The sequence below is a fragment of the Budorcas taxicolor genome, chromosome 1 (assembly GCF_023091745.1).
Source record: "Budorcas taxicolor isolate Tak-1 chromosome 1, Takin1.1, whole genome shotgun sequence".
In the NCBI taxonomy this organism is placed as follows: Eukaryota; Metazoa; Chordata; class Mammalia; order Artiodactyla; family Bovidae; genus Budorcas; species Budorcas taxicolor.
This window is the reverse complement of record NC_068910.1, coordinates 7,482,002-7,492,386: the sequence shown is the minus strand read 5'-3', so window position 1 is coordinate 7,492,386 and position 10,385 is coordinate 7,482,002. Positions and strand designations below refer to the sequence as shown.

General features: G+C 45.6%; 1 protein-coding gene across 1 annotated transcript; it reads right to left on the bottom strand.

The window, feature by feature from the left end:
- Positions 1–8,671: 8,671 nt before the first annotated feature.
- On the bottom strand, positions 8,672–9,748 carry CCR3 (C-C motif chemokine receptor 3). Its single transcript, XM_052642021.1, has one exon. The coding sequence runs from the start codon at positions 9,746–9,748 to the stop codon at positions 8,672–8,674; it is 1,077 nt and encodes a 358-aa protein (XP_052497981.1).
- Positions 9,749–10,385: the final 637 nt, after the last annotated feature.

The following is a 10,385-nucleotide window of genomic DNA, read 5'->3' as shown; positions in this document are numbered from 1 at the left end:
GGACATGAGTTGGAGCACGCTCCAGGAGGTGGTGAAAGACAGGGAAGACTGGCGTGCTGCAGTACTTGGGGTTGCAAAGAGTCAGGCACAACTGAGCTACTAAATAGCAACAACAGGTAAAAAGGAGCGAGGGGTGGGAGGAATCGGCAAGATCCAGAACTAAGAAATGGATCTGCTGTGCCACCAGCCCCCAGTGCTGCTGCAGGGAGAGGGTTGGGGGAGTAAATACTCTGATCTCACTCTTTTCCCTTCTTCCAGCCTCCTGACGGTATTCCCCATAGACCTAGTCCAGAGAACAAGGGAGAAAACTGGTGTGGTCCATTCAAGGCAGCTTTTCAGGCACAGAGCAGGGTGGAGAGTGGATCTGGATGAGGCAACAGAATATCCACACACTCCCTAACTTGATAAATTCTCATCTTGAGACAAGCTACCATGTTTTTGTTTTGTTTTTACCATCCCCTTTACCTCCTTGCCTCCTTGAAATTAAAAGACGCTGACTCCTTGGAAGGAAAGTTATGACCAACCTAGATAGCAAATTGAAAAGCAGAGATATTACTTTGCCAACAAAGGTCTGTCTAGTCAAGGCTATGGTTTTTCCAGTGGTCATGTATGGATGTGAGAGTTGGACGATAAAGAAAACTGAGTGGTGAAGAATTGATGCTTTTGAACTGTAGTGTTGGAGAAGATTCTTGAGAGTCCCTTGGACTGCAAGGAGATCCAACCAGTCCATTCTGAAGGAGATCAGCCCTGGGATTTCTTTGGAGGAAATGATGCTGAAGCTGAAACTCCAGTACTTTGGCCACCTCATGCGAAGAGCTGACTCATTTGAAAAGACCCTGATGCTGGAAAAGATTGAGGGCAGGAGGAGAAGGGGACGACAGAGGATGAGACGGTTGGATGGCATCACCGACTCGATAGACATAGGTTTGGGTGGACTCCAGGAGTTGGTGATGGACAGGGAGGCCTGGCATGCTGCAGTTCATGGGGTCACAAAGAGTCGGACACGACTGAGCGACTGAACTGAACTGAACTTACCTCCTTGCATAAAGACTAGGATGATTATAGATGTTCAGTGAAGTGACCAGTTGAGGTTTGACCAATGAACAGCATCTTGATTGAACAACAGTAGGATGAGCAGAACATCTGTCCCTTCTCACCTGTCCTGGGTCAGAGGAGTTGCTGTTCTGATTTACAGATTTCAGAATATAGATTGGGCCATACTTACTAGCATCTGGGGCTTTTGTATGTCAAAAGGCCCCATGCGTGCCCTAGCAAGTCTAGTCTGTTTCCATCCTCCAATAGGCTGTATGTGGAATCAGGGTGGGCCCCATGAAGGCAGATTCTGCCATCCTCCTACTCTCTTCTGGCTGCACATGTTTTCAGCCTACCCGTTGCTTGCATGTGATCTCTGGAATTAGATCTGAATTTTTAAGAGGAGATAAGGCAATGGCACCCCACTCCAGTACTCTTGCCTGGAAAATTCCATGGACGGAGGAGCCTGGTAGGCTGCAGTCCATGGGGTCGCGAAGAGTCGGACACGGCTGAGTGACTTCCCTTTCACTTTTCACTTTCATGCATTGGAGAAGGAAATGGCAACCCACTCCAGTGTTCTTGCCTGGAGAATCCCAGGGATGGCGGAGGCTGGTGGGCTGCAGTCTATGGGGTCGCATAGAGTCGGACACGACTGAAGCGACTTAGCAGCAGCAGCAGCAGTGGTGTAATTTCTTAGGACTTGAATGATAACCAGCTTTACCAAAGCCCTACACTAGGGAACTGGGAATTAGCCCTGGTAATAACAAACTGAAACTGTGTTTCTATCTATCCTCTGTTTCTCCCTCTTGGGGCCACTGCATCTTGTAATTCCTATGGACATAAATGACATCTCCTAGAGTTTTGCAACTTCAGTCGGACAGGATCAGATATAGGCATTCCTGAGTTTCTTGCACATCATCAAAACCTCACCTCCCACCTAGCATATGGGCATTTTTTTGTTTGCTTCACTGTTCTCTTGAGTGACTGCATGGGGCTAGCAGCAGCTCTGGCGTTGACGAAGGCCCCCTACTGGTCGCATTTCCCACTGTGATTAAGTGAAGCAGGCGTTAGCAAGGGGCAACCTGAGACCAGGGATCAATTTCCCAGGACCCAAACTAAGCCACGAAGAGTCTTGTCCTGTCTGCAAACTGAGAGGCTTTCCTCAATTCAGAAAGTCTAGATTACAAGAGGTAACCAGTCTTCTTTTTTTATTTATAATTTTTAACTTTATTTTTAAATTAGAAGATAATTGCTTTATAACATTGTGTTGTTTCTGCCCTACAACAATGTGAATGAATCGTAATTATATATACACATTCCCTCCTTCTTGAGCATCCCCCAGCCATCCTACCCCTTTAGGTCATCACAGAGCTCCATTGAGCAGTGGCCAGGGGATTAGCTCCTGCTTAGCCACGAGGCAAAATCTAGGTGTATAGAACTGTAAAGGCATTATTAAGTATTTCTCGACCTTAGTCTATATTAACATGTATTTATATCTGTCTATATGTATTAAGTATCTTCGCTTTTTTCTCTCTCTGCCTTATTTCTTAGCCAGATCTGGGGCTCTAACATCCATTTAAGTCCTGCAGAATAGTCCTGCAAACTCATGTAAGCCCTCTGTGGACTTCAAGAGCTGAAATGTGGGGTCCTTGAATTTACCGCCAGTGTGTTGAACCAACAGGGCTTATGAGATAGAATCTGCTTGCATGTCTCACATCCCTTTAAACTGAATTAGAGGCTGAAGTTCTTCCAGCCCCAGTGAAAAGTTGGGCCTTCCCATGACTTCCGTCATCAAGCTTAGGTGCAAAAAAATCCCATAATCATTTGAACTCACTTAAAGAAGAGGGTTCCAATTCAGAAATTGAATGGTTGATCCCTGTATGAATAGCAAAGGTCAACTTGATTTGACTTTTAAACCTTCCTCCACCTCCCAGCTGGCAGAGGGATGAACCACGCACAGGGGCTGCCAGCCTACTTGTGTCTCTCCTTCCTCGGCATTCCTGCTCCTCCTCCTGCTTGCTAAACGTGGATTCTAGTCCCCCCACTGGTGGGCGCTGGGAGAGGAAGGAAAGTTCTTGCTTGACTGACCCTATCATCAGGTGGTGACTTCACCCCCAGCTCCACCCGTGAGACTGGCAGGTGTAAAGGTTTCTTTCTCTCATGGACTGCTTTTGTGGAGTCATTAAAGACATCCCTGGGAATATTCATCTTCAGCATAACAGGAATATCCTGTCATTTTGGCTGTCCACTGCATACATATTTTTCTCATCCTAGAGACATACTCCATCCAGGCAGTCTTCTTGGGCAAGATTAGAAATCCCCCAGTCAGCTCTTTCTCATTTGGTCTGTGGAAAACAATCCCACGTTCTCTGCCAAAATCAACTCTGAAAGCATAGATCTATCCCAAAGTAGTGGCAGTTTTTCTCTCCTCCAGCCCCAGAGCAGATGGCTGGCCTGTCTCTGGTCTCCCCATTTCCTGAATGAGAGTCAGATCTTCTTTAACCTGAGTGACTTGTATCAGTCTCTTTGTGTGGCTCCATTGGCATAGCTCTTGACAAGCTTGAGGTGAGAGATAGCACCCACCATGCCTTCCTTCCTCCCCATCCCTGATAGAGAGGTGGTACCAGCAGACCTCAGCAGAGAGTTTCTTTTTAAGTGTCTCCCTAATTTTAATCAATTCAACTTCTTTGTCCCCAGTAGAGGTGAGGTGTCTCAAGAGTTATGAAATATGTTTTAACAATTCCTATGTCCATTCTGCATATGGCCTGCTTTAAAATACCGCATCTGTGGGGTCTGGCTGCCCCAGCTGAAACTTTCAGTGTGTTCTCTTGGTGTAGACTGTTAGCATTTTTGCGTTAGTGACCAGCATTTGACTGCTATACAATCCAACCCTATTTTGATTGTTTAGAGCTGCATCCATGGTCAAGCTAGAACTAACCTGCGGATTTCGGCAGCTTGTCTACAAGCCTCATGTGCTGAGTAACCCCCCTGCCCTGCCCCAAATCTAGTCTCTCTTATTTTGGCTATGCATATCAGAGCCGCAGATCCTGTGGGGCATGACTTATCCAGGTTCAGGAAGCTTCTTCTGTAGAGACAAGAAAGTAAGCGGGTCAGGATTTGTGGACTGTGCGGCTTCTGTCACAGTCGCTCAGCTCTATTATGGCAGCACAACAGCAGCCACAGACAGCTCATAAGCAAATGAGCATGGCTGTGCTCCAGGGAAACTCGACTCACAGACCAGACAGTGAGCTGTGTTTGGCCCCTGGGTCACAGTGCACCGGCTCCTGGATTGGATCAGTGAATTGAGAAGAGAAATGGCGGCCTTAACTAAACCGGGGATTTATCTGGGCAGAAAGTGGCGAAAACCTCAGTGACTGAAAGCCCACAGACTATGAAGAACATAAACCTGCTTTGTTCAGAAGGTGTGAAGATTAGAAATATGGCTCTGGAATTTGAAGAAAACTTCAAAAACTCAAGCTGGAAAAGGATCGTATTTTTTAAACCAGCAGGATAGGATTCTCAGCAAAAAAAGAGGAGCGTCAGGAAAGTCAGCACTGAGGTGTGTTCAGGGTCACCTGCCATTGTCAAGGTCACCCTAGTCTTCACCACAGTACTCTCTCTAGTGCACTTTTGTGTCGTCAGGGCTGCCAGCATATTGACCTACCTGCCTGGACATTGCTCTCGCTTCCCCCCTTTGGAACATGAAAAAGTCGTTCAAACATGTAGCAAACACTTTATCCCGCAAGCCTTAACTGAGTGTGCCCAGCTGGCTTCCAGCATCCATATCTGCATCTTGTTGCCGGGGAGCTTTTCCCAAGGCTGGAAGGGCTCTGAGAGCCAGGCAGGCTGGAAGTCCTGGAAAATTAGTGCCAATCAGCCAATGACCAATAGGAGTGGAATGTTAATACCCCAGCTTGCTTCCCCCTCACGTGGGATAATGGAGGACTATGAGTTACACCGTTTCCCAACAGTTCTCTAGTGGTTTTGAGCTCCAGTTACCCCTCAGTGAAGGTACACTGTAATGTACCCTTTTTTGGCATCTTCCTCTCCTGTTGAACTTCCCCACTCCCTCCTGGAGTTTCCTTTCAAATAAACTCTTTGTTCTCCACTCCCTGCTCAGGAATTGCCTTGGGAGGAACCCAGCCTAATCAGAATATCATTTTCTCTGTTTACCTTTCTTCAGTGATTTCATTCTGTTTCTGCTGCAGGGGCTTTTGGGCCCCTGTCACGTTTCATTATAGTCACTTGAGTCTATTCCACGGGATGGTGAGTTTTCCAGGAATGCATCTTATTCATCTTTGCATCACTGGCATTTTCCCTAGCCTGTCACACAGTGTTCAAGATGTGATTGCTGACTACAGGAGGCTTGATGTACAGGCAGAAGAGAGATGAAGAGGCAACTTTGAAGAGGCTAGTGCTGCACCACTAACCACATGAAGTAGCCACTAGCCGCATGTTGGCTATTTAATTAAAATGGAATGAAAATGAAGACTTCACTTCCTCAGTCTCACTAGCCACATTTCAGGTGCTCAGTAAGTGCATGTGATCAGTAGTGATTACATTGGCCAACACAGATGTAGAGCTTTTCTATCATTGCAGTTGGTTCCATTGGACAGCCTGGGGATGGGGCGCAGGGTGGAGCACACTGAATCCGTGATTTGGTTTTGTGCGGCTTTGTGTGGGTCACAGAACTGAAAGCTTTCAGGATCGAGGGAGTATGAACCAGCACCTATAGATCCTGCACTTGCGGTTACCTAAGGGCAGATGCTTCACAGTGCAAGAGAGAATCAGAGGTGTATCGTTTTTAAATGATTGCTTCATTTACATTTTGGCTGAACCACAAGAAAGAGAAAAAGTAACTTCAGAGTTTCCCAGCCAAATTGAGATTCGTGTTGTGCGGTTTAGTGTTCCAAAGTTCATATCCTGTGCTGTCCGTTTAGGGTTGGACTGAGGTAAGACCTTTTAGGCAGGGTCACATGAAGGTGAGAAACCTCAAGGCCACTCACCAGCAGTTGAGGCTGGATTGCATGGGGAGCTGAGCACACACATCATTTCTCCAAGCATTTGACTAGAATGTGAAATGTTCTGGAGTTGGAGTGTTTTCTGGTCTTGAAGGCAGGAGTAGAAGGAGCTGACAGAGGATGAAATGGTTGGGTGCCATCACCAACTCGATGGACATGAGTTTGAGTAAGCTCCGGGAGTTGGTGATGGACAGGGAAGCCTGGTGTGCTGCAGTCCATGAGGTCACAAAGAGTTGGATACAACTGAGTGACTGAACTGAACTGAACTGGTCTTACAGTGGAAGCCTCTGTCATTTGGATTGAATTTAGGCATTGGCAGTTTTTAAGACATGATTTTGAACTCGGGCAGCATAGGACAAAGCAGTGTCCAATTCAGTCTGACAGTAGCTTCCTGAGGGGCTTAGTTAAGAACATGACATGTGCTCAGCAAATGTTTATTGAATGAATGGATAAGTGACCAGGCGAATGACTGAACGCGTGACACCTGAGTATACCTTAGTGAGCACAGGAACTGCACTCGGCGTCATGGCCAGTAGGAGGTGATGCTGTAGAATTGTTCACTGGGTCACAACCTCCTTTTAAAACAACAACAACAACAACAATGGGTTTTGTAGACTTTGAGCATCTACTTCCTAAAACTTTGTCAAGATCAGAGTTTACTTTGGCTATAAAGGGGCTTAGAAATAATCTAACCAGGTCACAAGGTTCATTCGTGGCAGAGGACGTCTAATCTCTTTATGGTTAGTATAATGGATACCACATATGAATAGTAGCCTAATCTTTCATTTTTAAAATATAATTCTAAAATGTTTATTAAAAAAAAAAAAAAAACACGTTCCCATGTTTCAGAGCCCAAAAGATGCAGAAGAGTGTTCAGAGAACTATCCTCCTTCTCTTCTCTACACATGCCCCTCCCTAAAGACAGCCATTGTTCCTCTTTTCTTTTATGTCCATTTTAAGAGGATGGTCAGTGCATCTAAACACGATGAAAAATCTGTGTGTCTCTTTTTCTTTTTTTAACATTGTTTTGCCCCCCCCCCTTTCTTTTCCGCATCAACCATATACTACTCCTAGTGTTCTAACTCGTCCTTCACACTGTCTCTTGGCCAGATTCTCCTCAGGGTGCTCTTGGCACCTCTCTTGATCGGTCGTTGATCTTTCCTTGCCTCCACACTTGCACTTGTATCCTAACTTAGCTCCCTGCACAGTTCTGGGGCCTCTGCTCCATCCTCCATGTGATACCAGAATTATCTTCCTGACACACCATTTTGATTGCCTTGCTCCCCATGCCTTCCCAATAAAGCCTAAGGTGCTCTGCCTGAAAATCATCCCCATCCCAGCCTCCCCACCTCACTCTGCCATCCACCCACATTCGTGCCTTCCCCTCTCCTCACTGGCTTACAGTGCCTTCCCCCCAAACCTCCCCTTCCATCCTGTCGCTTCTTCAGAGACCTGCTCAAAAGCCACTTCCTCCATTAAGTCTTCCTCAGATTGCAGTGGAAATGGTCTTTCTTCCTGACCCAGGTGTAGCATTGAGTGTGTTCCTCTTTGCACTGGAGTTATTTGTTTCTGTCTGACATCCTCTACTATAGGAAAAGTTTCATGGGGGCAAGGATCGTGTTTGTCTAATACAGTTTGGCATCCTTCACTTAATCTAAGACAGTGTTTGCGCATCCTGCCTGTATCACCTAACACAGTTACTGGATAAACAGTGAGAGTGCGGTAAATTAAGACAGTGTCCACACATCTCAGGGCTGTGAGAAGTTTCTATGAGCAGAACCTTTATTCTCTGTACTGCTGCTGCTGCTGCTAAGTCGCTTCAGTCGTGTCCGACTCTGTGCGACCCTATAGACGGCAGCCCACCAGACTACCCCATCCCTGGGATTCTGCAGGCAAGAACACTGGAGTGGGTTGCCATTTCCTTCTCCAATGCATGTAAGTGAAAAGTGAAAGTGGTGTCCAACTCTTAGCGACCCAGTGGACTGCAGCCCCCCAGGCTCCCCCATCCATGGAATTTTCCAGGCGAGAGTACTGGAGTGGGTTATTCTCTGTACTGAAAATGTCAAATTCCTCTTCTTCTATTCTCCCCCCTGCCTTCAATCTTTCCCAGTGTCAGAGCCTTTTCCAATGAGTTGGCTCTTGGCATCAGGTGGCCAAAGTGTTAGCATTTTAGCTTGAGCATCAGTCCTTGCAATAAACTGATTTATTACATTGTAATAATAAGAAGAAATGTAATTGATTTATTAATATTTCATTTATGTTTATTATGTTTCATTTATATCAATAACTGGCTGAAGTTAAGGTTTAAGATATAAAAAGCTTGACTAGTTTGTAGCTGGATATAGTAACCATCTAACATTCAGGTGCATTAAAATTATGTGACTCGAGTGAATCAAGCAAAGCTCTGCCTTTCAGGGTTCATGATAAGTCATTGCCCAGCCATTGACATTTGGTAATGACCTTGGGGTGCATAGATACACCGTCACCATTGTGTATATATTTTAATGACTTCAAGAGCTGTAGCCATTGTGCTGGAAGTTCAAAGGACTGCTGAAGAGGTTGATGTGTTGGCTTTGTCTGGTCTGTGCATCTTCTTTAGGCAATGTTCTGCATCTGATCTAAAATACAGCAGAGAGTTCCTGCTCCCCTGTTGATGGGGAGACAGAGCTGGCTCTTTCCAATTTTTCACTAGGAAGAAATGGCATGAATTTGCCCAGGTAGATGGCCACATGTCTGTGGAAAAAGTGGCGGAGGTGCTTCCGGAACCTCTCACCAACGAAGGCATAGATCACGGGGTTGACACAGCAGTGCGTGTAGGCGATCACCTCGGTCACCAGCATGGCCAGGTCCAGCTGTCTGCTCTGCTCACAATCGGTCTCCAAGTGCATTTGAAAAGCAAGGAGTAGGACAATCAGATTGTAGGGTGTCCAGAAAATAAAGAAGACCACCATAATGACAAAAATGAGTCGAATGGCTTTGTATTTTTTTCTGCTGGGGCATCTCAGCAGTGTCTTAATAATTCCTGAATAGCAGATGGCCATAACGAGCAGAGGCAGAGCGAGACCCAGGATATTCATTCTCAGAGCATGGAATTGCTTCCAGGCATTTACATTATTCTCTGGGTAAAGAGGACTGCAGATAGTCAGTCCAGCCTCCTCTTGGGTCTCATGAAAGAAAAATTCAGGGAGGGCTGCTAGCCCTGCCAGGCCCCAGGTGAAGATGCTGGTAACGATACCAAAAGTGACTGTCCGGGCTCGAAGGGCAAACACGGCGTGGACGATGGCCAGATACCGGTCTATGGTCAAGAGGATGATGAAGAAGATCTCGCTGTACAAGCCCATGTAATAGAGCCCGGAGAGCAACTTACACATGTGGTGGCCAAAAACCCACTCTTTCCACCTAACATAGTGAATCCAGAATGGCAGCGTGACTAGGAAGAGCACATCAGAAATGGCCAAGTTGAGCAGGTAGATGTTGGTCATAATACGGAGCCTCTTGTATTTTGTGAGGATCACCACCACCACTACATTGCCCAGCAGACCAATCATGAACACCAGGGAGTACAGTGGCGGCAGGAACTGGGCCGCCAGCTCCTTGACATTGCTTTTCTCGCATGGCAGTGCCCCCTCATAGTCGTAGGGTGTGGTCCCAGCAACTTCACCCACAGTTTCAATCCCATCAACTGAGGTTGCCATTTTCCTTGTTCCTGTGATAGAAGAAGGCAGAAGTAACCCCAGTTAACGATGATCACTCCTTGTGACCCGCACCAGTCAGTTTATTCACTTACCCCCTAAAACCACGTGGAATAAATAGCCTATACATTCTTCAGCATTTATTTCCAAAGGTGTATCAGATATGCCATGGGGCAAGGGGAAGTGTTAGGAGTGAAAGATGCAGTGTTTTGAGAGTCAGCATGATCCATCCTGGGAAAAGAGACAAACATTGTGGATGGTAGTGAAGAGTGGACATGTTGATCCTAAAAGCATTTGGAAGAAGAAATACAAAACAGGAAGAGATAGGTTGGGTAATGATAACAATAATCTTATAATAATTATATTATCACTGTATTTTTAAATTTTGTATTTTATGTTTTATAGTTTATATATGGCCTTGAAAATCATCCATTTAAAAACCAAATGCTAATAATAGTGATTATTATCCTTAGGAATAACTACCCATTTCCATGGCTCCATAACATAAAATGCAAAATTTTAAAATACAGTAATGGGGAAATTGAACCTTGAAGAAATTTAATAATGAGTCTAAAATCCTTTAGTAAGCAATTTCAAAAGTCCAGGCCAGATCTTCTGTATCTATGCTCAATTCTCTCAT

Excerpts from the sequence above, each read along its gene's own strand:
- CCR3 (XM_052642021.1), bottom strand. The coding sequence starts at position 9,748 with ATGGCAACCTCAGTTGATGGGATTGAAACTGTGGGTGAAGTTGCTGGG.